Raw genomic sequence first — 26,911 nt, 5'->3', positions numbered from 1 at the left:
CTCTCGGTGCTTCCCCGAGTCAAACGCAAAGTGCGTTTAAAAGCAGTTGATAAAACTGAAGCAATCAGCAGCTTTGGCTGGATTGCTGATGGATAAGGCATCATAAATGGTTAATGTTTAGCTCACAAGGTGCAGTGTCTCATACTGGCTGGGCAATGGCTCTTTGGAGGCAAAGGGAAGCCTGGAGATGCCCCCGCCTCAATTAAACGGGAGCTGAGGACCAGGAGTGCTGCCGGCTTGGCAGGCAAAGGGTGCAAATGGAGAACGCCAGGGAAAGGGAGGAGGGTGGCTGAGTAGTAGGAAATAAGGGAAATAAGAGGGCTTTTCCTGCTAGCACTTAATTGTTGGCGCTGTGAGCTGGATCTTTCAGACGCACAAAAATCCGCATTTCTGGGAAAGGGACTTTTGCTTGTTCCTGCCCCAGCAAAGCCCTGGTGAGGGGAAGTGCTGGAGCGGCCGGGTGGCTGTGGGTGTGCAGGCTGTGGGTGTGCAGGCTGCGGGTGTGCAGGCTGCTGTGCACACACCATTGCTGGGTGCTGGCGCAGTTGTGTGTGCCTGTTGGAAGCTTTACATGCTGGGGGTTTGTTGCCTTCCCAAGAAAAGGGGCTAAATTCTGTCAGGGTTAGCTTTTACATAGCCTTTGGCAAACTATTCCAGAAAGTGTTTCACTGGGAAGGGACCTGTCATAGGATGAAAAATTGACTCTTGTCTTATCAGAGGAACATGGGAAAGCAAATTTACCCCAAAGTGTTTGGGCTGGTTGCCCGTGTCCTGCTGGTGTTTGAGGTGGCACAGCCATTTGGCTTCTGTGTTGGGGTTCAAAGTTAATACCAGCCACAAAAGTAACTCTGACTTCTTCATTTGCTCCCTCTAAAGACCTGGAAACCTGTTGTTCAAAAGCATCTCACTTTATTTTCCTTCTATACAAGAGGGGAACTTGTCAAGATCATGGAGCTCCAGGCATAAATAAACTGTCTCCCCTGTGTTTAATGGTTCAGCTTAAAAACTGAAAGAGGGGAGATGGAGCTGAGATGTGGGGAAGAACTTGTTTGGTGTGAGGGTGGTGAGAGCCTGGCCCAGGTTGGCCAGAGAAGCTGTGGCTGCCCCATCCCTGGAGGGGTTCAAGGGCAGGTTGGAGGGGGCTTGGAGCAACCTGGGCTGGTGGGAGGTGTCCCTGCCCAGGGCAGGGGGTTGGAACTCGATGATCTTGAAGGTCCCTTCCAACTCTAACCATTCTGTGATTCTATCAGAGGTGTTGCCAAGTCTGTTTGGGCATCCAGGGGAGCCAGCTACAGCAGAAGGGCTGCAGGATGGTCAGCCAGCTCCTGCCAGCCAGGAGGCTTCATCCAGAGCATCAGGATGTAGTAATGGAGTGGGATGTCTCCTGGTTTAAAGTGCCTGTCCCAAATCTGGACATTAAGGATGGGAACCTGCAGCCCAGGAGGCTGGTTTGATGCTGTCTCGGTGGCTGTCGCAGGGCTGTGGTTTTAGGGCACTTTTCCTCTTAAATGCTTTATGCCTGAGCCATGTTTTTAGTGTTCTTGCACAACTGGATGGGCCTTTTGATATTTTTTTGGAGGGGTTTGTGATCCTGGCTGGATCCTGTGGAAGCCTCGGAGCTGATGGAGGGAAGGTGCAGCACAGGAAGGATGGAGTGAAGGAGAGGATGGGTGGCCCAGGGTGAAATGCCTTTGTGTCCTTGGGCACATCTTCAGCTTCCTTCTGTCTCATCTGTAACACGTGAAGAGTAGAGCTGAGGAGGTGTTTAGAAGAACTAAATTGTATGGAAATTTGATGGAAGCAGCTGCTGAAGTGCAAGGTGTCGTTGTCCAGAGGGACCCCCATTGCTGGTGGTGGGAAGGAAGAAGCTGGCTGAGGGAAGGCAGTTGGGGATTGCAATGAGACACTTACCTGAGCCCTCTGGAACTCAGCACAGCTGCTGATTAATTAAATTTGGGTGGGTTCTCCCCATTCCATACACCTACTCACAGCTTGGGTTGCTCATATAATTAAGACGAAGCCCCTGAAGCACTGCCTTGCCTGTGGAAAAATCTATTCATCTTACTTTTTTTTTTTTCAAAGTTTGCCCTTCTCTTATCATTATTTCACACATTGTTGGTGGAGAAAGGAATGCTGCCAACTATGTGCTCTTGGAAGAGCGAGGTATTTGCAGAGGCTGTGGCTCTGTTGTGTCTCCCTCCTCCTGTAGGTTGAGATCTGGCAGCTCTGTTGAAATAGTTCTCTCAGATGTTGATGCTTTTCCCTCATATTTATGGTGCTAAAATAAAAGGCAACAAACTTCTTGCTCTGCGAAGCTTAATATCAATAAGTGCTTCCAGTATTCCAGGTGATACCTGCTCATTTACTGGTGGCTTCAGGAAATCCTATAGAGAGAATTTAAGATGAAAGAGTCTTTTGTAAGTGATTTTTCTTTTTTTTTTCCCTCCAAGTGTGGTAACAGGGTAACTGTGCTTGCTCATAATCTGGCAGGGAAACAAATTGCTCTCAGGTCACGATTACAATAGATGTTTTCTATCTATGAAAATGAGAAGAAAATAAATCAAAACAATCCTTTGCTGTTCTCAGTCAAAATTATAGTAGCAAGTGTATGTTGATTAATGCACTTCTAAGGGGAGCGGTTTGCCCTTGGACAAACTTATTCCACTTGGAGACACTGTCCTGGAGCCCCTTCCCCAGCCTGGGGGAGTTTCTCCAGCCCAACCCTGGGCTTCCCACTTGGTGTAACTCCTGCCCTCTGTGTCTGGGGTGACAGGTGTCTTTTGGGGGCAATTTCCCCCAAAAAGTTTGAGAGGTGGGTTTAATGAGGAGCAGGGGATCCCCTTCCTCAAGGAATTTATTAAGAAGTTTTCCAAGATGGGAAAACTATCTAGGAAAATGCTGAGTGAGAAAGATTGCCCATCCAAACCATGGATTGAGGTGCTGAGGCCAAGCTCTTGAAAGGAGGTTTCTGCCACCCAGGAGAGGGTTGGTTTGGGCTCTTCTGCGTAGGAAAAGGACCTTAACTCATTCTTCTAGGATTAAAATTAATTACTTTTTAAAGTATCTAAACAAAGCTGTGGCGCTTTTTTTTTTTCAGACATACTGGGACTTTTTAGGCCAAGCTTTCAATGCCTTTAGCATTTACCTGAAATCCTGGAGGACCATTTAGGTTGCACCAAAAATGAGGTTTGATTATTTATTTATTTTTAATTTGTTGACATGCACTTCAACTGCATCTTGTGAATGCAGAGCTCTAGAGCATTGCTGGGCTGGAATGCTGGCAGTGGTGTGTTGATACCACAAGGAGGGTCAGCAATAGCTGCCCTTGCACTTGAATGCATAGACCAAAGCGAGCCAAGGGATTAAAGTCAAAGGGCTTCATTCAAGCAGTCACCTGTGAGGTCAGCGTGATGTGAACCTTCTGCCAGCACAGGAGCCATGGGAGGGAAAAACATCTTGGTGATTTGATCAGATAAAAGAGAATATTATTCTTTTTCTGATGCATCTGCTTTTCAGCTTGAATTAGGGAATTAAGGTAGGAGTGAGACTATTTGACGTGGATTTGTCGTTAGCTCAGAGTGAATGTTACCCGGGCACTACCTTTACTATATCTAACTATTTGAAACATGCTATATTAAAGTCTCCCAATAGTGTACAAACCAGTACGGGGTCAGAACTGGAGCAGTTCTAGTTACTGGAAGGTTTTGGGGGAGCAGCAGAGGATCTCTTCGTTGCTGGCAACTGCTGAGAAAGGACATTTGGGTGCAGCACAAGTCAATTAAAGCAAATCTGCCCGCAATGGGAAGGCAAATGTGACCAAAAGAGGCTTTATTCCTGCTTTTAACTAAAACACAGCCCCTTGGATGTGTTAATGTTGTGCTGTTGGGCTTGGCTGGCCCTGTTCCCGCAGCCCATGTCAGTGCAGCTCGGTGTAACTGGGGGTCACTGGTGTGCTCTTCCAGGCCCTGCAGCGTTCCCCTCGCCGAGCTACAGAAACCTCTTCTGTCGGATGTGAGCACTGACACCCTCCAGTTACTGGAAATCCTCTAGGAAGTTTGAGTTGGCTCCCTGTTATTATGCAAGCTTAGCTCCATTAGAGTCAAATAACGACAACGAATTAATTGCTCTCCATCCATGTCCCTGAACTCCTCAATTGTCTGAGCAAACCAGTCCCACCCATGTGAATATTCTAGGACTTCTCCCTTTTCCTTTGTTCGAGAGGCTTTTCTCAAAGTCAGAGCTGTTAATCTCCAAAACTCGTTGCAGCTGGAGGAACCAACCCCACCCAAAGTGCTCACGTGGTCCCTCCAGAGCTCTGATCTGCCCCGGCTGTGATTTATTGGGGTGGGCATGGAATGTGGGGCTGCACGAGGGTCTTCCAGGGGCTGCAGGGAAGGGTTTGTGTTGGACTGGCTGGGGGAGCAGTCTGACCACGAGGAGAGGTGAAATGAGGACCTCTGCTCTGAAGGGCTGTTCTGAACTTGGTAGTAACTTCTTTGGAAACTGGCTTTTCCTCTTCCCTTCCTAAAAAGGAGGAGAAAACATACTTGAGGTAGTTACGTGTCTCCATGGCCGGCTTTAGTCTCCAAATAAGGTGTTGTGCAATAAGTGCTTTCAGGATCCAGAAACCCCTGCAGAAACAGGAGATCCCTGCTCCACCAGTCCCTTCTGGAGCAGTGGCTGTGGCAGCCAGTCCCTAACACCATTCAGAGGCTGGAGAGCCACGGGTGACCCATGGAGCAGCGCCCAGGAGGGGTAATGCATTCATGGGGTTCCCCTTCAGCCACCTTGGGACCTGTGCTCTCTGCTGGCATTGAGCACAGCGAGTTGGGACAATCAAGTGGAGTCCTCCTTGCATGCCATTGCCATCTGTGAAACCAGCTCTTGCAGGAGGGTGGATGTTCTTGGAAGCTTTATGGGTCTCCAGCATTGGTCCATCTTGCCAAAACTGTGCACCATATCTGAGGCCCCAGTTCCTCTGAGGATGCAGCTCCAGATGAATGGGCCAGGCTCCAGACCCTGCAGGTCCAGGTGTGGTGGCCAGGCTGCTGCTGACCAAAGGCATGTCCTCTTCTGGCTGAAGCTGCCTGGCGTTCTTGTGTGGTGCGTGATCTACGTGCTTCTAATGGTGAAACCATCCTGCTAGGAGACACCTTGGCCTTTTGGGATGTTTGTTTCCCATCTGCAGGACTCCTACAAACTCTTCTTGTGATTAGACTGAGGTCCCTGTGGATACACAGGAGAAAAGAGAACTGAAGGTCTTCCAAGGGAGTATGGTCTAAGCATCCTTGATCAGATAAGCGTTATCATCCTTTTGTTACAGTGACTGGTTTAGCAGCTGGAGCTGGCTCCACTCTCCCGTTTCCACCTTGTTTGTCACTTAACCACATCCCTTGTCTGTGCTGTGGTCTCATGACATGTAGCATGCTTCTGCGGGAGGTCAAAACTGATTTATCAAGTCTGTCTTGACCCTGTGCGTAGCTGGAGAGAGGTGGTGGAGGAAGCAGCCTGGTCTGAGCAGCCTCACAGCAAAAGAAAAGGAAGGAGACCAAGGATCACAGAAAAACAAGTGCTGGGCTCATGACGCATTGCCCTTGTGTGGTGGCAAATTCTTCAGTGAAGGTGGGTGCCTCTGGCCTGGGGGGGCCAGGCTGCAGGGGGTGAAACAGCCCCTCAGGCATGTGCTTGGCTGCATTAGATACTGGTCTGGTTCCCCTCGTGCATCTAACTCATTAAAGCCCTTAAAGGAAAGCAGAATATTGCTGTGGGCTCTCATGGCACTCGGTGGATTTATCAGTCTTACAGATGTTCACTGGGACTTCTCAACTCTGCAGTGACTGGGATAAACCAACCTCTCTGCAAAAGCGGCTATTGGAGGAGGACATTAGCTTTCCCTAACTGGCCTTCTTGCAAGCTCTGTGAAAATTTTATATTAACATTAAGTTTCTTCTCCTCAGTGCTCCATAAAACAACTGGGTCTCATGGTGTGAGTGTCCCAGGATGGTGTGCTGGAGCCAGCCCATACTTGGTGGCTGCACAGAGCAGAGATGTTAAAAGCATCCCGGACATCTCAGGGCTCTGTTTTTTCCTTTCTTCACTGTACATCAGCCAGCTCATCGCTGTCTGAGGAGCATCTCAGTAGCCACCCCACCACTGATGTCTCTGGCAGTGAGCTGTTTATTGCACAGCCTTAGACTGGGTGTGTGGAGACCACAAAGCCATGACAGCTAGTGCCTCTGTGTCCATGTATATCCAGTTATACATACGAGGGAGAGCACTTGTGTAGCCACAGCTCTAGGAGGGAGGAGACACGTCTGAGGGGCTGTACTTGTGATAACTGGTGTGTCTGGGCACTGGCAGCTCTGTTTGTGGTCTAGAAGTTTGGCTGGTTTACCAGTAGTGCTAGTCTGGGCACGGCATGGTTTCTTCTAGAGGAACATTCACTGGGAAACACCCAAGTTTAGTCTGAAGTCTCCTCTTTGTGCATGTATTAAATCTCTGGCACTGAACTGGGGATGAGGAGAGCGGAAAGAAGCTTCCACTTCTTGGATGGATTTTTCAAGTCACGTGGTTGTGAGAACAGTGTTTTCTCCATGTGCTGTTGAGGACAGTCCCTTCACCTACAAGTTCAACTGTCACACTGGCTTCAGTAGACCCTTTGGCAAAAGGTCATTGGTCAAGGTATGCTGGGCTGGCCAGGGATACAACAGAAAGACCTTCTGAAGTCTGGTGGGGCTGGACTCTGACCTGCTCATAACTTCTAACCAGGGTCCACCTTGCCAGACCTGCCTTGGCAGCTCAGGGTTCCTTTCCAAAGGAGTTCTCAAACTCTAAACCAAGGTGGAGCCACTTTTGGGTTTCTCTTTGTCACTTGTCATCGTAGGCTTTCTATTTTCCAACCATTGAGTGAACTTACCAGTGTGTAGGATGGCCCTGCCTTTGGCCAGAAAAACAGTGAACCATGGTATTATTGGCATATTCCCAAGATCGTTCAGAGATGTTTTTGTGGGTAGAACGGCCTCAATTTCCTATCATTTCACTACCTAAGAATTTCCTCTGCACTGGCTTGCCTTCTCTCTTTTAATAGCAAGAATGCTATAAGACCAAAAAAAAAGCCAAAACAGAATCTGCGTTGTATATCTAGTCATGGGGAGCAGAATTTTGCTTTTCTTCCAAGCAGTTTGTTGACACAGACTTTTTTTTTTTTAAAAAAAAAAAGCATTACAGATGTCTTCAGACTCTTTTATCTTAAACTTTAGTCTCTCCGTGTTTAACAATGCTGTTCCCAAACGGGCTTGGCCATAGGTGGAGTCTAAGATAGTTGGAGCATTTGTTTCACATTATCTTACTGGGTTTGGGGTTTGTTTTTTTGCTGTGACTTATGTGTTTTTTTTTTTTTTTTTAAAGAAATCTCCTTTTATGCATATTTGAGGAGCCAGAGTGGAGCTGCGAGGAGAAGCTCCATATCTGGGCAGGAAGTCCTGCTGACCAGGCAGCCCGAAAAACAGGCAGCGGCGCCTGTTATGTTTGGCCCCTGCACAGAGATGGGAAAGAGAGAGGCTCCAACCTCCTCGGCTCCGGAGGGAGCAAGGAACGGCCTTGTCCCACAAACAGGGACGTGGCTCTGCGTGGGGTGCTCACCAGGAGCTGCTGCCCAGAGGGGTCTGAGCTCGCAGGGGAGGGTGATGCCACAGTTGGGGATATGTCCCTGAGACTCCACAGGGCCATCCGAGCCACCCCACAGGCAGTGGTGGGGATGAGCTGCCATCCCAGGACCTTCTCCAGCTGCTGGAGACCTACTCTTCCAAGGGCAGAGACACCTGAGCCATCTCGTGAGCCACTTGTTGCCTTGAAGAGCCTCTCAATTTTCACATTTCCTGTTTCATGCCATAAGTTTCTGTATAGCTGCTCTGGAGAGCAGGTACCAGGCTGTTCTGGAGAGCATGGATTCAGTAGGTACTTCCATGGGGTTTAGACTGAGCAAAGAGCAGTTAACCTCAATTAAACTTGGACCTGGGACGTGAAGCAGAAGTTGTGTTTGGACAAGTAGAACAAAATGCCAGATTGAATAAATTACCAAGAAAGGGTCATGTTGACACTGAACTAATAAAGTGAAATTCTGGCTTTACGTATCAACATGGATGTCCCAGGCTGGTGGCCACCCCTAGGCTGTGGGTTCCTGCCCTGACGCTTGGGCTGGGAAGCACCACATTGCCTTTCTGGGGGTTCATCTACTGGTTCTGGGTACTGACCATGCTTTTCCCTTTGTTTTCCCCCTCATATATAATGAAACTCTTCCAAATGAGTTTATTTAATCCAGATGCTTGTATTTTAAATAAACAACCATTTGTAGTCCCTTGCCTGTACTCAGCTTCTGTCTCGCTCATTAAGATTAGTGTCAGTGAAAAAAAACCCAACCCCATCAGTCAGTAGGTATCTAGCATGTGGTTCCAGAATTGGCAAGATTTTAAGTGGTTTGTGCTGGACCACTTAAAATGTGTCCTTATATTTTCTGTAGAGCTGACACATAGCTGAAGAATCAAAAATGTCCTATTTTTCTGGATATTAGAAACAAGATGGAGTGTGTGTGCACTTTAAGACCACTTTTAAGGTGTGTTTTTCTGAATTCCTGGGATGAGAAGTCTTTTCACTGGCTTCAAAATACCTGGAAAGGCTGCAGGTGAAAAATGAGGTGAAAGCTGAGGCAGAAATGAAATAGCATATCCATGGGTCGAAGTGAGGGGAGATGGGCCATGCACTACCCTTTGGGAGGGGCTTCTTGAGGATGAGCAGCTTCTATGGAGACTTCGTAGTTCTGCACAAAAACGTGTAAAGGCTTGTCGTATACCTTACATCGGGCTGTTCTAGAACCATCTGTTCTTAAAGGCTTCATCCTTATTAGCAGCACTGAGGGTTCACAGTGAATTCAGTGTCTTCCCTGAGTGCCACCAAATCACCTTTTCCTCCTGAAAGCTGCAGAACGTGGGTTTGAATGTCAGAGGAGATGTCAGGGTGGCCTAGGTCTGTGTGGGAGGAAGGAGCATCATCACCACCATCACTGCAGAGCCCATTGCTGCTGGGCAGAGCTTTAGGGGTGGTCGCTGGGGAAGCCACTGCCCCGTGGTGCCCGGCCACCTGCGCAGGGTCCCTGCAGAGCCTCCTCAAAGGGGAATTTGTTGTTTTACCACCCACAGCTCTGCAGTGTGAAGGAGCTGAGCACGTTTTCCCCCACCAAACGCACACTTTAAAAGCAGCCTCTGTTCTTTTACTGCCATTGATCCCTCCGTTTGAAAAGAGGAGTTGGCCAGGATGGCATCTGCCCATCCCTGTGTGATGCTGGGAGCACCGAGCCCTTGTGGAGGGGGGAGAGGAGGAGCTGGGGCAGGAGGAGGCCTTACGAGATCATACACTCTTTAAAATTGATATTGTTATGAAAGACTATGATGGAAAACACACGGACTAGGTTAAGATTGCCCAGCAGACCCTTCTCCAGCACCAGAAACTTCTGCAGCCTTCCCTGTTCTTCTCATGGGCTCTCAACAGGTGCACACAAACCAACAGTCAGTCCCTACAACTGGTTTATATTTCAAGAGGGATTAAAGCTCTTCTACAAAAAAGTAGTGGAGGGGAGCGAGCACCGGAATGGTCACGGTGGCCTGAGAGCCCTACGTGCTAACCTTAGCAGAAAATGCAGGCTGTGAGGGCCAAAGTGGTTGGAAAATTGCAAGAGGCTGAGAGCTTACAGTGCTGCTGGAGGGCTGGAAGTGTTGGGGTTTTGTGGAGGTGGGCGACCACCCTGCAGTTCCATCTGCGGGGTGAGATTGGGTGAAGCTGGGATGGGTGAAGCTCCAGTGATGCTGCCATCGCTTCTGCTGGGTCCTGGGGTGGGACTGTCCTTATTTCCCCTAAGTCCAATTTTACAGGGAACAAGCATGTCTTTCAGACCAGAGTCTGCAAGTTTCTGTACAAAATACCGGGCTGAGGTACCTTCAGTGTCCTGTGGTGTCCCTTCTCCCTGTTGCTCCCTGCAGTACTTTGGTTTTGTCCCCAGTTGTACCCTCCTGCGTTCTTCACATCCAGAGAGCCACATTTGATGAGTCCATGGCGCAGGCACTAAAATAGGTTTATTTTCAGTGTTATTGGCTCCTCTTGTGGCATTTTGCACCTGCGTCTCTGCTGGTGGGGGGTTGTTGGGACGGTCTGTGTGCAGCAGCGAGCACCCACGGATAAAACTGACTTTCCAGCAGCAGGGAGCGCAGCCCTTTCCTCCCACAGCCCTTCCCCAGCGGGTTTCCTGCTCTCTCTGGAAACCACCCCTCAGTGGGCTGGAAACCTGCTGCCTTCCCAAAAATACACTGGAGCCCCTGCAGAAAGGCCGTGGAGGTGGGAGCTGCACGGGGTCCTGGCGATGGACCTCCCCGTCCCGCTGCACGGAGCCAGCTGCACCCACTCCTGGGCAATACAGAAGCTGAATCAAAAGAACATCTTAATGAGACCTGAGGCTTCTGTGCCCGAGCTTATGGTGGCTGCCCAGCGTGTGTGTCGTGTTCGCTGTGTCTGATGTGCCACCTCCCCTCAATTTAAGGTGAAAACCTTCATCCCAGGCATCCCTGCAGGAGCTTGGGGCTGGTCTGCATGGGCAGGGGTCAGATGGCGTTTGGGAGGTTTGAGGCTTCACAGGACACGAGGCACGGCTGAAGAAAACATCTGAAGGATAAAGCACATTGTTAGTTCTCTGCTGGCGGGTAATCTTTGAGGATAAAGCCTTTCCAACTCGGGTGTCCTGTTCTTTTCCAGATGTCGGTGAGCCAGCCGCAGTCGGGAAGAGGTATGCCTTGTTTACGCTGCGGAGGGACGTGCACGGGCTTCGAGCCACATTCTTGGAGGTATTGTCTTCGCCTCGGTGGGCCCTGCCCCGACACTGCCCCTTTGGTCCTGTCGGTATCCGGGCTCCAGTGACTTTGGGCGCGAGGAAGAGCTGCAGAGCTCTGGGGTGGTGCAGAGAGGACACGCTGTCTACCTTGCTGAGAAGATGCTTGTGCTCCCTGCTCTCCATCCCTCACTCATCTCTCCATCTCTCACTCATCCCGCTCTCCTGTTATTTTTCTGAATTAAAAGTCTCTTCCACGAGTGCTTAATCCAAGCCGAGGCTTCACACAGTGGGTTTTCTCCTGCCTTTGCTAGCACTGCCTGCTCGCTGGGAGCTGAGGCTATCTCTGTGAGGTTGGGCACGGGTCTTGGCAGTGAGCTGTGGCGTGGGAAGAGGAGAAACCTGGCCTGAGAGATGGCCCAGCCCGTGAAAGGGTCTCACCTGCCCCAGGACTGTCCCCAGCACAGCCCGGCGTGGTTGGTGCTGCTCGGTGGGATGTTGGGAGGGAGCACGGTGCCGAAGCTGCTGCACCCTGTGCTTGGTGTGAGCCACCCTCTGCCTGCTCTGGGCTGCCCTCCCAGCCACCAGGTTGTTTGGAAGCTACTTAGTGAGGGCAAACGCGTCCCTGCTCGCCCTGGAGGCAGGGAAATGCTGCCCCAGAGGGTAATCCAGCGTGGGGGGTTGGGGTGAGCTGAGCGCCTGGCGCCCTCGTTCTTGAGCACCACGGTGGCTATTGCTGCTGGTGTCCTGAGCATCCCCACGGCTGAAACGCTGTGCTTAGTGCCAGAAACGCCTTGTTATTTGATACTTTATTTTCAGTTTTTCCTCTTAAAACCACTAAAACAGCCGCCGGTGTGGGTAGCCGGTGGGAGCCGAGCAGAGCCGTGTCTGGCTCTGGGCAGGGGCTGCTGCCCTCTCTGCTTCCCAACGCCAGCAAGGGAAACAAAGGGGGCTTTGAAATAGAAGGCAGCCCTCCAGATGTCATTAATTAAAAAAGAATTAATGCCCTCCGAGGCTGTCTTGCACAACACTAGCCTCTTTTCTGCGAGACCGCAGGGCTCCTGCTGGATGTGGGTCCCGTTCAGGGGTGCCCAGAGCCCGCAGCCCTGTCTGTGCTGCTGAAACCATCCACGGTGGTGGCACCCACGTGTGTCCCGCAGCCTTCAGTTCCCGGTTTCAAAACCTCAGCTGCATGGAAATCCAAACTTTAAAACACTCCTTCGGTTGAAACACTTTTTTTTTTTTTAATTAACTCAATTAGAGGCTGGTTTGAATCATGCCTGTTCCAGGATCCTGCTGAAATACTTGGGGTTGCATCAGAGCTAGTTTGGCCTCCCTGCTGTTAGAGTGTGACAGAAAAGCTGGCCGGCAGACCGCGGCCTTACAGACTTATCTCTATTATTTATGGCTGTTATAATTAAAATCATAGACACTTCAGTATCAGTTCCTCTTATAGCAGTCACTCCTTCAATGGCATGTACAGCTTTGTAAAAGGCGAGGCTCGTGCTTGGCTGTTGGAGGCTGGTGGAGATGATGCTGGGAGGGCTGGAGCCCCTCTGCTGGGAGGACAGGCTGAGAGAGATGGGGGTTGTTCAGCCTGGAGAAGAGAAGGCTCCGGGGTGACTTTATAGCAGCCTTCCAGTCCCTAAAGGGGCTCCAGGAGAGATGGGGAGGGACTCTGGATCAGGGAGTCCAGTGACAGAATGAAGGATAATGGTTTGACACTGAGAGAGGGGAGATGGAGCTGAGATGGGGGGAAGAAGTTCTTTGGTGTGAGGGTGGTGAGAGCCTGGCCCAGGTTGCCCAGAGAAGCTGTGGCTGCCCCATCCCTGGAGGGGTTCAAGGGCAGGTTGGAGGGGGCTTGGAGCAACCTGGGCTGGTGGGAGGGGTCCCTGCCCAGGGCAGGGGGTGGCACTGGATGATCTTTAAGGTCCCTTCCAGCCCAAACCATTCTAGGAATTGTGCTGAATTCCCGTGTGCAGCTCAGGCCATGGGAGCCTTTTGTCTTCTGCCACAGCCCTGGTCTGTGCTCAACCTTTGGAAGAGGCTGATGCCATCACATGATTTCATGCCTCCCATGGCCCAGCTCTCATCGAAAGGTTTGATCTCCTCTGTCACCCGCAGGAAGATCTGCAAGTCGTGCAAATGCAGCCAGGAGGATCACAGCCTGAGCTCGGACCTGGAGGACGACCGGAAAATCGGGCAGCTGCTGTCGGACTCCAAGTACGTCACGCTCACCGCCCGCGTGAAGGGAGGTGATGGCATCCGCATCTACAAAAGGAACCGCATGATCGTCACCAACCCCATCGTCTCGCGGAAGGACCCCACCTTCGACACCATCACCTACGAGTGGGCCCCCCCGGGGCTCACCCAGAAGCTGGTAGGACAATCCACGGCACCTTTGGCTGGTGCTTGTGGGACTTAATGGAGAACGTAGCTGGGCTTGGGAAAAAGTTATCGGGGGGAAGGGGGGAAACAGTAAAACATATGGTTTGTCTCGGAGAACAAGAATGTGCGTAACACTTCGTATTTTGGAAAAGTGCGTAAATAACCAGAGTAGGTAGGGGAGGGGAATGGATTGCCTTTGTGTTTTTATAGGCTTGCTTACATTTCTGGGAGAAGTCTTAATGGGTTTTACAATTAGAAAGCTCGCTGCTTTGGTGAAGCTCATGTCCAGTAATAACATTGCTGAGGACAGATCCCATCTCAGCTGTCCTGCCAGCCGTACAACGCCTGTGCGGCCCACGCGGGCTCCAAACCCCAGCCTGGGGGTGGGAGCCATTCCTCCAGCCCTTCCCGGGGCGGCTGGGACCTGGTCCTCTCCCCAAACACCCCAGGAGGGCCCCAAGAGGACAGAAAGCTGTGGGACATGCACAAGGGCGATGGGTTAACTCCAGAGACCTGTCTCCGTGCTTCTAAAACAGTGCAGTCTGGAGCAGGCTCCTGGGAGCAGCTCGGAGACAAGCTCTTTGGGTGGTTTCTTGGGGCAGGAGGGGCTGCCCTGGGCTTTGTGCTCCCCGTTGGAGAGGGAGGTCCTGCCTGGCTTGCTGAGTCTGACCTCTTGCAAACCTGGCTGTGAGCCCGTCCCGAGGGCAGGCAGCGCAGGTGGAGGTGGCTGCTGGGACACTGCCCCTAACGGGGGGTCATTTCAGCAAACGCTTCAGGAAATGATGCTTCAGTCTCTCTCAAAAGCAGAGAAATTAAATCAGGGTGGAAAGAAGTAATGCTGCTCTAAATCCAGTGCTGTAAATTATTCTGTTACAGAAATGGTAATGCCAAAATAACTGTTGTCTTTGATGTAGTAATAATTCTCTTTGCTTACCGAGGTACTCACTAAAATGACTGAACATAGTCTGGTCCAAATAGAATCATAGAAGGGTGGGAAAGGACCTTAAAGCCCCCCCAGTGCCACCCCCTGTCCTGGGCAGGGACACCTCCCACCAGCCCAGGTTGCTCCAAGCCCCCTCCAACCTGCCCTTGAACCCCTCCAGGGATGGGGCAGCCACAGCTTCTCTGGGCAACCTGGGCCAGGCTCTCACCACCCTCACACCAAACAAGTTCTTCCCCACAGCTCAGCTCCATCTCCCCTCTTTCGGTGTCAAACCCTTCCCCCTCCTCCTAGGGCTCCCCTCCCTGATCCAGAGTCCCTCCCCATCTCTCCTGGAGCCCCTTGAGGGACTGGAAGGGGCTCCAAGGTCTCCCCGGAGCCTTCTCTTCTCCAGGCTGAACCCCCCAACTCTCTCAGCCCCCCCTCCCAGCAGAGGGGCTCCAGCCCTCCCAGCATCTCCGGGGCCTCCTCTGTTGTACATTTTGTAAAGAGAACTCAGGGTGAAAAGGGGGAGATAGGGAGTGTGGTCCCATGCCAAGGGCTGGATCCAAACCCAGGCCTCCAGCCCCACCTTCTCTCCTGTTTTCCATCCGGATGAACAATATTGCTGTGTGGGAACAAATGGAAGTGGTTTTTGGCATGTGGGAGTGTTAGCCAGCAGAGCCCTTCTTGAGGGAAAGCGTTTTACTGGCTTTTAGCTGTGTTGTGGTACTAAAAACATTACATATTACACTGTCATTAGTGGACAGCTTTTGCTCTTCAAATTAAACAAAATAGTTTAAAGCTGCTGAAAATCGCAACCAGATTTTGTGAAGAATTGGGGAAACAAATGTGGAGCTGCAGCTGCAGACCCGAGAGGCAGACTGACTTATTGCTCCTAAAAACCCAGTTGCCCTCATCCCCTTGGAGAGAGCCTGACTGGGGGTGGCATGCAGCCCACCCTGGGAATGCAGTTGGGGCCTGTGGTGCTAATTGGAGCTAATTGGGCTTAAATGAGGGACTGAGAACCCCGTGCACCCAGCTGCCTGGCTGCCTCGCCGTCTCCTCTCCCTTTCTCTCCTTGGTAGGGCTGGCCCAGCAGGGATGTTTGTTGAACCCCTGTTTGCCTCCCCCCGGTCCCGTGGGAGCTGGGGAGCTCAGCGGGATGGGGAGGACAATGCTGGCACCCTTCCCACCCAGCCCAGCCCATTCGTGGAGCCTGCTGCCCAGCCTGGGGTTGACTGGGGACCCAGGATCGCTTCTGCCCTCACCGTGGGGCCGGGTGGGCTCCTTGCTGTGAAGGATGCTCAAACTGCAGCTCCTGGGCTGCTTTCTGCTCCTCTGGGCCTGGACCCCAGCTGTACCCCCTTCTGCTCGTCTGTTTGGGGTGATCCCAGATGCAGCAAACCCCGTCCCTGTGGTGCTGGCGAGGGGCAGCTCCGGGAACACAGGCTTCAGGAGAGCTTTGGGACTCCTTTTGGTGCCCCAACGGAGTGGAGGATGTCTCAGGTCAAGTAAACAACGTGCAGGAGCTTTGGAGACAAACCTTGATAAATTTTTGGCTTTGAAGATCTACTTGACAAAATTCTTTAGGAGAAATGCTGGATGTCAGCCATTCTCAGGATAGTTCAAAAAGGGATTTGGGCCAAAAAGCTTTGAGTGCCTAACTGCCTCGGTCCGGTGGTTTCCTTCTGAAGGCAGGCTGGAAACTCGGGGTTGTTTTTAATGTTGTTGTCCTGAAGTTGATGGTCCAATAATAGGAGGAAGTTCAGAGTGTGTTTTCATTAAGCCGTGCCTGGAGAAGTTATGAAGTAAATATTCGGGGTCCTTGGGGAAAGCGAAAAGAACAGATCATAAAATACCTCCAAATCCAGTAGTTAACAGTGAAAACTTAAAATGCTCTTCCTCAAAATGGTCTGTGCTAAGGCAGCATCGCATTTGACCATAATAATGCATGGTAGCAGCAGAAGAAACCACCTTTTCTAATCCTTCATTTCAGTTTTTGGTGTCAGGTTGAATTTTTTTCCCTGATCTATTCTCTGGACACATCTGCGATTAGAACTTTACGCGTTCCCTTGATCGGGGAGTGAAACCCACCCCGTGTCTGTGCAGACACTGAGACCTGATCCCGGGCAGCCCCTCTGGACCCTCCAGAGAGACCTGAGGCTTCATCTTCTCTCCCTCCCAGCACAGACGTTGTGGGTGCAGGGTCCGGACTGGTCTGAGTGTTCATTACTCTTGGCACCTTTGTAGAGGATTAAGAAGTTCTTCATTAAGATCTTACTGTGCTACTGCTCTGTGAGTGCTCTTGCTGGGGCAGGCGGGGGGGGCTGTGGTCCTGATGCCCCTGCTCCCACAGCACCGGGGCTTTGCCTGCTTTTCTTTCCAGTTATGGGGTTTGGTGGGGCAGTGCTGTCAGGGAGTTCTCACTTCTTGCTTCTGCTGTTCCTGTTAGGGTTTCTCAGGTCTGTGAAAGCCATCTGTGCACTGGGTCACTCCCACAGCATCCTGCGGCTCCGACAGGGATCACACAATCACAGAATGGGGTTGTAAGGTTCCTCTGGAGATCATCTCCTCCAACCCCCTGCCAGAGCAGGTCCCACAGGAACGTGTCCTGGGGGGGGCTTGAATGTCTCCAGAGAAGGAGACTCCACCACCTCCCTGGGCAGCCTCTGCCAGGGCTCTGCCACCCTCACAGGAAAGTTCCTCCTCATGTTTGGGTGGAACTTCTTATGTTCCAGTTTGTGCCCATTCCCTCTTGTCCTGTCCCTGGGCACCACTGAGAAAAGCCTGGCCCCATCCTCCTGACACCCTCCCTTGAAGTATTTATAGGTGTTGATCAGATCTCCCCTCAGCCTTCTCTTCTCCAGACTAAAAAGCCCCAAGTCCCTCAGCCTCTCCTCATCAGAGAGATGCTCCAGGCCCCTCATCATCTTTGTATCCTCTGCTGTGCCCTCTCTAGCAGTTCCCTGTCCTTCAACTGGGGAGCCCAGAACTGGACACAGATTCCCAAGCAGCACCTTCTCCCATGGGGTGACAGCCCTCCCTCGGGTGAACTTCTGGATGTCAGTCCCTCCGTTGCACGATGCACCGAGTGCTGGTGTCTGATATCACAATGTGCAGCGACCTTAACCTGGGGAAGAAGCCCTGCCTCCATGAAATCATTAATCCGTGGTTGTTACAAATCGTGGGGCAGGAGTCTTGCCTGCTGCCCTGCTCTGGCTCTGCAGGTTTCACAGAGGAGACGAGTCGCTCAGGGTAGTGCAAACTTTTCTGTATTTAAAAGGCCTTACCTTTACAGTAAACAGTTAATTGCTCCTCTACTTTTTTTTTTTTTTTTTTTTTCCTTAAATTCATTTTTTTCAAGTGCTGACCAAGTAAGAACCAAATCTAACGCAGCTGGATGCTGGTCTCTCGGCGGGAATGGCTGGGGGCCAACTGGCTGCCCCTGGGCTCTTCACACCACAATAGGAAAAATGCCGGGAGAGGGAAACTCCCTTCCCCTCGGCCCCGGCCAGGAGCAGTTAACTCTGCCAGCCCCGCCGTGCCAGCGCCCGCTCCGCCCGGGACAGGCCGCGGTCTGCTCGGCTGTTGAGATACTGGCGGGTGGCCAGTTGAGTAGAAGACTTTATTTTGGAGACTGTCTGTTCCTTGGCGTTGGCTTCCCCTGGGGCAGGGCATCAGTCACCAAATGATTCTCCTTCCCTGCGGAATCGGTGGTCGGGAAGAGCTGGTGGCTGTCAGGGTTAAGAAGGAGGCTCAGCTGCCTCTGACTACTTATTCTTGTATAAAGATACTACTTTTTTAAAGTGATAAAGGGGGATCTTTTGCTGTAAACCATGCAGCGTGCAGCCCACGAGGGCTCCCCAGAGCTCTCCCAGTGCTGGCCCGGGGCAGTGGGAAGCTGCCTGCTCTTGGATGTTGATGTTCATGGGTTTTCTGCTCTTTTCAGCTGCCTCCTTGTCAAGTTACCCGGGACAGTGGCACGAGTGCTGGGACGGAGGGTGTCGGGACTTGGGTGCAAACTTGTGAAGGAAATCTCTGCTGCTTTGCTCTCCTGGGGAGTCTGGCTTCTTAAAACAAACAAACAAAAATCCACCAGAAAATCCAAAAAAAACCCCACCCAACCTGTTTTGTGAGGATGAAATGATTTGCAGTGGCCTGGCTGCTATGTGTGTCTAAGTTTTACTTCACTTCAGCCTGAAGTGTGGGTTAGAACGACTCCGGGTTGGAGGGAGGGGAAGGGACGTGTTTTCTGCCACCGCTCCATAAAAGCTGGTGCTTCCCGGCGGGAGGGGGCTGGGAGTAACTGTGGGTGCTCTCTCCCTCCCTCCCAGGCCATGCAGTACATGGAGCTGCTCCCCAAGAAGATGCAGCCGGTGGCGGGGACGGAAGGAGCGTACTATCGCCGGCGGCAGCTGATGCAGCAGCTCCCGCTGTACGACCAGGACCCGTCCCAGTGCCGCGGCCTCGCCGAGGGCGAGCTGAAGCTGATGGAAGACTTCGTGAAGAAGTACAAAGCTGAGGCGCTGGGGGTTGGGGAGGTGGCCTTGCCGGGCCAGGGCGGCGGTGGGAAGGAGGAAGGGAAGGCGCAGGACAAGAGCATCGCTGCCGGGAAACCCTCCGAGTCCACCAACGGGGCCCTGGAGAGCACGCCCGCCGGAGAGCACTACGTAAGCCCTGCGCTCGGTGGTGGGATGGGCTGGCAGGGGGATCCTGGCACGGGTTGGGATCCGGGGAGCTTTTGGGGAACAGATTTGGTCTCAATGAGAGGGGGGAGAAAGATTGTACCAGCCAGGGTTAGCTGTTCCGTGTTGATGGTGCTGCTCCTGAGGGCTTCTCCATGCTCTCTCCAACCAGTGGAGCAGTTCTGGGGAGCTTGGTTCCATCATGGTGTGCTTTGGTGCAGCACTGAAAGACCTCAGTGGGTCCCCTGGGGTGGTTCTGCCACCTTGCTGAGCACCAGTGTCCATCCAAGAGGGGTGGGAGATCTCCTCTTCACCATCTCCCTTCACAACAAAACCGGTGCTGAACTACCGAGGTTCTCCATTAGCTGTAGGAGCCAGTGACTTCACCTTTTGGATTCTTGGCAGCTCTGAAAGACTGGGCACGACATGTCCCTGGATGATTATATGTCAATAAGGTGCCCAAGATCAGAAACTGTGTTTTACTGTGAGCTAGTGAGCATTTCCAGCTGGGCTTCCCTGCCAGCACAAGTGGAAATACCACAAGTGACAGGAGGTGGTGGCTCAGTCTAATTAATGCAAAGCTGTGAACATGGAGATAGCGCTCCCAGGGCTGTAATCGCTCTGGGGGACTTTGAACAGACCATGTGTGTCTCTGGACATAAAAATACATTTCCACAGGGGGATGATTGAGATTCCCTAACACCCTGTGAGATTTATACTCTCCCAGCGCCGTCTGGAGTGGCCATTGTGGTTGCTGAATAAATGCTTATCATAAAATATGGGGAGTGAAAAAAACCTCATACCAGCCCTCATGAAGGAAACTTGCAGCAGAGGACTTAAAGCTGGGGAAAAAAATGGTGTCCGAGTGTTCTTAAGGCAAGATTTTTCTAGGCATTGCCGCACTGAGATTGTAACACGTTAAGAGCAGTTTTCATTTTCATTCCATATTGGGTAATGTCTCCCCTCTGCTACGGGCTTTTCTATCCACATGCATCTGACTTTTGGAGCCCAGGGATACAGTAAAAGTTTTTCACTATTGCAGCAAAATCCTGAACTGGACAAAGAATTTTAAGCTAAAAAAAAAATAGCCAAAAAAGGAAGGTTTCCATTAAACATATCAATAAAAGTCATTTTAGCAATGAGGGTTTATTTAGACTGCAAGGTCGTCCTTCCAAATAAATACATAACTGTGATGTTATTCTCTGTAATTTGAAGCATCATTTGTCTGGAGGCACTCGCTGAAAAATGGAACGGCTTCAAAAGCAGTTGCAGGAGATCACTTCGACCAGTGCAGGCTGCAAAGTGCTGGGGGTTCTCCTGCTGGAGACAAACCCCCTGTCTCCCCCCTAAAAAACACCACTCGTTTCAGTTCTATCCCCTGTGCAGGAGCTGATGAGCTGGTCTGGTAGGAATGGACTGAAACTTGTTAAACTTCCAGAAGGCCTAACTGGCTTTCACAAAACTGCACTGGGAGAAAAGTTCTGCCATAGAAAAATGCGATATAGCACTTTATTTTGCAATATGTGTGGGGCTGAAAGTAGATGGGAGCTGAGGGAGCTGGGGGTGTTCAGCCTGGAGAAAAGGAGGCTGAGGGGAGACCTTCTCGCTCTCTCCACTCCCTGATCGGAGGGTGTAGCCAGGGGAGGTTGGTCTCTTCTCCCAAGGGACAAGCGATGGGACAAGAGAAAATGGCCTCATGTTGCGCCAGGAGAGGTTTAGGACAGATATTAGGAGAGATTTCTTCACCAAAAGGGTTGTCAAGCCTTGGAAGAGGCTGCCCAGGGCAGTGGTAGAGTCACCAACCCTGGAGGGATTTAAAAGCCAGGCAGATGTGGTGCTGAGAGACATGGGTCAGTGGTGGCTTTTGTCAGTGTTGGGTTGACGGTTGGACTCGATGATCTGAAAGGTCCCTTCCCACCCAGGCAATTCTATGATTCTATGAAAATGAACCATGTAAAGAATGAGAATGGCTGTAAAGGAACTGAGAAAATGAAGTGCATGAAGCCAATGACAATGACACTGGAGGCTTTGATGTTGTCAATGTATTCAGGGTTGAAATGTAGATGAGCACACTCCAGATGTGGAGGTTTAGGTACCTCTGCTTGTGTGACCATCTCCTGTGTGTCTCCTAAAACTAAACACGACGCCTGCTCTCGGGCCTGAGGAAGCTCCCCTGATCCTCCTCCACCGCTGCTCCCGGGGATGCCGCCGGTGATGCCCACAAGGGCCACCAGCTTGTCCAGGGGCACTCCAGGCCATGCTGTCCTCGGCTGCGAGCGTGTTTGTCCCAACCCTCAAAGACTGGCAGGATTGCAGCAGTGAAGAGGGCTCTTTGAGAAGATATGAGTGCCTCTGGTTCAAGGGCATAGGGGGAAAGCACGGCGCTGAACAGCTTATTTTGGAGATCCTGATTCTCAAGCAGTTTGTGTGTTGTTTTTTCGTTGACTCCATTGGAAGTAGGACACAGAGTTGAATCTATGGAATATCAAACCTGTCAATCAGCACCAACAGCTTGATTTTACCATTATTTCAGATCGAGGTGTGAGTCCAAGCTACAGATTTTTGAAGGCTGGATGTAGAGGGGAGGGAAACCTAACAAAACCCCACTACCCTTGCTCTGGAAGAAAATGAACCCGGAAAGCACCAAATCTGCACCAAGACACCAGCTGGAATGATTTCCTGGGGTGTTTGTGTGGTCTCTGCGCTGAGGTGGTTACACCTCCTGTTGCACGCTCAGGCCAGCTGTGTTGAAACTGGTGTGTAACGGGAAACATATGGGGCCAACGTAAATCATGGAGGCGTCAGAGCTCCAAGAGCTCCTGAGTGCCTCTTGGCTGCAGAGGGGCCCCATCCCTGTAACGTCTGTCCTGGGTGACTCAATGTTCTCCACCGAGCACAGAAATCACCTTTAACCCCCTCAGAACTGGAAAGTCTTCTGGTGGTACAAGCCACTGGGTTGGAATCCAGTCAAATCCTGAAGCAGTTGGTCGAAACGAGCCATTGCCCCAAAGGTCTCGAGGGGAGCGATGCGGGGAGTGCTCGGGGAGGGCTGGGGAGTCCGGGGAGCTCCGTCTGTGGGAGCTGCCGCTGCAGAACAGCAGCCAGCGGAGACAGCAAGTTTGGAAAAGCTTAGGAGAAAGGGACACTTTCTTGGCCAACACCTCGGGTAACTCTGCTAATTAAGTCTTCACTCCTCTCCCTCCACAACAGAGATGTAAAACGAGTCCCAAGCTGTAATCCCCATCTTAAATTTGAAGAGCAGCTTTTTGTTTGCTGTGTAAATGGCAGGAGGATGGAAGTTGTGCTGCTCAGGAAAAGCCCTGTGAATAATTGCCATAGAGAGAAGCAGCAAAATAAGTGGTGGGGTTTTTTTAACAGTTCTTATTGGCAAGAAACTTGAGCTGGGAGTTGGAAAGCTGCTGGTGTTTGTTCTCGCTGTTAGATCTTGCAAGATAAGCAGGGCTGGGATGGATGGATGGGTCTGGAGGCTCCTCCAGCGGGGAGGCAGCTGCAGGGTCGGGCTCTCCAGTGCCCTGAGTTGCCCCAAGTGCCCTGAGGGGGGGTACTGGGGACCTGGGGTCCTGTAGGATGGGAGCCAGCCCCTCCACACCCACTGCCGTAGCATCACCTACTTGTTCTCTTCTTCACGGGGGCCAGGAACAGCCCAGCTTCTGCATGGCTGGAGCTGGTCCCTCCTTGGCTTGGGAGGGCTTAAAAACACCAAGCCCTTGGTGGTGGAAGGAGCCGTCTGAGCAGCAATATCTCCTTTCAGACCCACAGGAAAACCACGCCAGGAAATACTGTGTCTCCTCTCGCGCTGCCCTTGCTGGTCATTCTGGGTTTGCTGGTCAAACAGGAGATGCCCCTCAGTGTGGTGGGATGGCTCCAAGGGCTGTGGGGCAGATACTGAAAATCCAGACTGAACAAGGCTGGCAAATACCAAAACGCGTGGTGTGCTAGAAATAATAGTGGCAAGACAAAGAAAAGCCACTTGGTGGAGGTAGAAGGGCCTGTAGCCTTCTGCTGCGTGAAGGGAGAGACGAATTGTAAGAAAACTGCCCAGATGCGAAGACTGGGCTCTTTAGTGCTCGTGCCATGAACTGGCAGAAGGGGCTGGATGTGGGGGGGAGCTCGTCTGTAGTGTGGGGCTTGCAGAGCTCACGGAGGAACCCCACCTCTGTCTGTCTGCCCCCAGAGAGGCCATTGCTCCTGCTTTACTGGGGTCGTAGCAGGGGGATCACCCTGGGGTCCTGTCCTCCCAGCACAGGGTTCCCCTGGCCATGGTGGCCAGCTGTGTGGTTAGGAACGAGGCACTGAAAAGATGCCCTGAATCCATGCATCTGGGAAGTAGATACCTTCCCTGGAGGGGTTTAGGGCCAGGTTGGAGGGGGCTTGGAGCAACCTGGGCTGGTGGGAGGTGTCCTTGCCCAGGGCAGGGTTGGGGGGGACTGGATGGGCTTTAAGATCCTTCCAACCCGAACACTTCTATGGTTCTATGAAGTGTCTGTGAAAGCTCTATGAAATATCCATCCCGTGTATGGGCTGTGCTCACCCCCTGCCCCTCTCTTGCAGCGCTGCGAGACCTGCAAGCAGGCAGTGCCGGGGGACTGCCCGGTGGTCTACGCCGACAGGGCCGGCTACTCCCGGCAGTGGCACCCGGCCTGCTTCATCTGCTGCCGCTGCGCCAAGCCCCTCGTCGACCTCATCTACTTCTGGAAGAGCGGGGCGGCCTGGTGCGGCCGCCACTACTGCGAGAGCCTGCGGCCCCGCTGCGCCGGCTGCGACGAGGTGGGGACGGTGGGGACAGTGCCATCACCATCCTTCTGCTCCCCACTGGCCATGGGCTTATCCAGGGCTTCTCCAGCCAGTGCCTTGTCCTGGGATGCTCATCCTTCTGGGGCTGCTCACTGGGGCTGTGGCTGGAGGTGCCTAAAGAAAATGGGGCAAAGCTGAGATGTTAATGGCAGTCCCATCTAGCTCTGCCCCGTCTGTCTCAGAGCAACAGTCCGGCTCCACTTGCTTTTGGGGTTGTTCAGCCTGGAGAAGAGAAGGCTCCGGGGAGACCTTAGAGCCCCTTCCAGTCCCTCAAGGGGCTCCAAGAGAGATGGGGAGGGACTCCTGATCAGGGAGTGTAGCCATAGGATGAGCGGGATTGGCTTTAAATTGAAAGAAGGGAGATTTAGATTAGATACTAGAAAAGAATTGTTTGGTGTGAGGGTGGTGAGAGCCTGGGCCAGTTTGCCCAGAGCAGCTGTGGCTGCCCCATCCCTGGAGGGGTTCAAGGCCAGGTTGGAGGGGGCTTGGAGCAACCTGGGCTGGTGGGAGGTGTCCCTGCCCAGGGCAGGGGGTTGGAACTTGATGGTCTTCAAGGTCCCTTCCAACCCAAGCCATTCTGTGATTCTATAATTTAAAATCTGATGGGTTTTTAGTGCTTAATTGCAGCCCCTTGACTTTGTCTCACTTGCCCAGGTGCAGTCCCATGACTTTTATTTTCCTGTTCCCACAGCCAGGGCTCACGAGCATGGTGGGAGGTGTGGGGCTGGTTCTCCCTGCTCCTGCCCTGGAAATGAATACTTCTCCATCTGTCTGTCCCCTAGATCATCTTCTCAGAGGACTACCAGCAGGCGGAAGGGATGGCCTGGCACAAGAAGCACTTTGCCTGCCTGGAGTGCGAGACGCTGCTGACGGGCAAACCCTTCACCCTGGACGCCGCCGGGCTCCTCTGCACAACCTGCAGCAAAAGCAAACGCCTCTGAGCAGGAGCAGCGCCCCCGGGGCACAGCGGGCTCCCCGAGGGCCCCCCAGGACTGGGGTCACTTGATGAGTACATCAGAAGGGGAAGGTTAAAAAAAAATAATAATAAATTAGAGCCTGACTATTCAGTTGCAAGCAACTCGGTGCCCCCCTGCATCCCATCCAGCGTGCAGGAGAATGTTCCCCTGGGGAGGAGGCACTCGTACTCCTGCGGGACGAGGAGGGACTGAAAAGGAGGTTCTGTGTTGAGCTGGTTTGTATAGAGTCTCTCCAAGCTTCTTCTGACTAAGATCTTGCAATAGTTTTTTGGAAATAACACATCTCAACAATAACTCTTGGCATACTAAACCCACGGTCACGGTCACAAACGAGGGTGGTTCTTATTTTTTGAAATCTGTACTGGAAGTTTACACTAACAGGCTGCTGACAACTGTACTAAGGCAATGGGTTTGGAGAATTTGATTAACCCGGGTGACGGCTTTCTGAAAGCAAATGATATGAAATTGCAGCAACGTGCAGCTGTAGCTTTCTCCTAAGCGTACAATAATGCAAACATGACGCCTTGGCACACAGGGTTTAATGCTGGGGCGATGGGAAGGGTGCAGCTCTGCCCCGGGGCTGCTGCCTGCCTCGGCCCCTGGGAGCTTTAGCCCTGAAACTGGGGTGCAGGTGTGTCCTGGTAGGTCCCCCCACTGCTCCCCGGCCACCAACTGCCTGTTCCTCTGGGCGAACGTCCTTCCACAGAGCGGCATTGTGCTCCCACCGCGACGCCGGAGGTTGTTAAGCATTTAAAGCATGGGCCTTTATTTCAGCTGGGTTTGACTGAGGAATTTTATGGAAAACAGCTTTCCAGCCTAAGCTGTCTGGGAGCCAGGGGGAGGGGGTGCCTGAAATGCTGCAGTGGCAGTTTTTCCCTGTACTGCATCACTGACCCCTCCGAGCCAGGGAGCCCTCCCTTCCCCTTGGGGCTGGCAGACCCTCGCCCTGGGCTCTGCCCTGCTCCTCATCCCGCAGCTCTCCCGTCCCCATCCCCGTCCTCTCTGGGATCTGAGAGGGGTGACACCATCCCAGGATCCAGCACTGAGTCTCTGCAGGTAGTATTTGTTCCCTACATCAAGCGATGCTTCTGGTAGCCACCGAGAATATCAGGTAGTCCAGGCTGGCAGGTGTCTGTGTGCTTGATCTTTTTTTCTCACATTAAATGTCTACATTTTTTGCCAGAGAACTGGAATATGTGTTTTGCAGAGGTGAGTGTGCAAGGAGCTCCCCATTGCTGGGTTTTCTCTCTGCTGAAGATGCTGGTTTCTTTCAGGTGTGCTCCACAGGGTGGGCGTTTGCCTCCTTGTGATAAAGTGACTTCAGATGAGGGTTGGGGGAAACCAAACGCGCTGGGGGGTTAGAGCCTGCCAGCCATGGGCCGGGCTCTGCCCCACACGTGGGGGCTGCCCCACGCCGGTGCTGGGGAGGAGCAGGTCAGTCCATCACCCTGTGTGAGCTGGTGAGACACGTGTGGGGTACGTGGGGTGCCTCTTGGACCCCCCCCCAGCCCTGGGCTCTTGCCTGGTCGATACTCCTGGAAACCCTGGGGTGTTTAAAGAGAGTCAATGAATGGCTGCCGTGGCACAATCCTGAGGTGATGGAGGAGTGTCACAGGGTGTCGTGGCACACGTGCTCCTGCGGTCGTTTGTCTGTCTCAGGTTGGTTGGTGGCTGCACTGGGTGCCTGGGGGTGTCACTTGTGGGAGTTCAGTCAGATGCTGCAGGTCGGGATGTGCAGAGCTGATGTTGTGTGAGGAATAACAAAGCTGCCTTGGATCAAGCTCTCTGGTTATCAGTGAAGTGGGAGTGGAAAATAAAGCCCCGTGCTTAGCTCTATTGCCTCTTCTTCCTTCTGTTACAAGGGAAATATCTTTACATCTTTGTAAACTTCTTTTTTTAAGACACATCATCGTTCTAAACCCTGGGATGTAAAGGCAGCCAAAAGTGGGCAGAGGGGACAAGGATGCTCCCAGCTCCCTGAGGCACGTTTGCTGTGTCTGTGGGGCAGCACCTGCACGTAAGCCCTTTAGAGATGAGATTTCCAATGGACCCCTCTTCTCCTGTGGTCCCCCCCTGCCTGGGGGGTGTGTGGGTGCAGGAGATCCCCCTTCACCACTCTTAGGGTTAAAACCCTCAGGGGCAGGCGGTGGAGAAGAGGTGGGTCTTGTTTTCTCCGCTGCAGAAAGATGTGGGTGGTGGGAGCTCAGGTAGATGTCAGAGTGGAAGCGTGGGGAGAGGACAAGGTTTTGGGGGG

General features: G+C 52.3%; 1 protein-coding gene across 2 annotated transcripts in view; it reads left to right on the top strand.

Annotated features, from left to right (window-relative positions):
• Positions 1–26,493, top strand: part of LMCD1 (LIM and cysteine-rich domains 1) — a 30,945-nt gene extending 4,452 nt beyond the window's left edge. The window contains exons 1-6 of one of the 2 annotated variants that reach the window (XM_014946853.1): positions 8,804–10,585; positions 10,798–10,886; positions 12,995–13,250; positions 18,515–18,850; positions 23,438–23,653; positions 24,463–26,493. In XM_014946853.1, the coding sequence (XP_014802339.1) occupies positions 10,798–10,886; positions 12,995–13,250; positions 18,515–18,850; positions 23,438–23,653; positions 24,463–24,621 (1,056 nt within the window). In that variant the 5' untranslated portion in view covers positions 8,804–10,585 and the 3' untranslated portion in view covers positions 24,622–26,493. Of the gene's footprint in view, positions 1–8,803; positions 10,586–10,797; positions 10,887–12,994; positions 13,251–18,514; positions 18,851–23,437; positions 23,654–24,462 lie in introns of those variants that run through there. The other variant, XM_014946852.1, reaches the window with a different exon arrangement.
• The last annotated feature ends 418 nt before the right edge of the window (positions 26,494–26,911 follow it).

This window comes from Calidris pugnax, unplaced genomic scaffold, assembly GCF_001431845.1.
Source record: "Calidris pugnax isolate Ruff unplaced genomic scaffold, ASM143184v1 scaffold81, whole genome shotgun sequence".
In the NCBI taxonomy this organism is placed as follows: Eukaryota; Metazoa; Chordata; class Aves; order Charadriiformes; family Scolopacidae; genus Calidris; species Calidris pugnax.
This window is presented reverse-complemented; position numbering and strand designations above follow the sequence as displayed.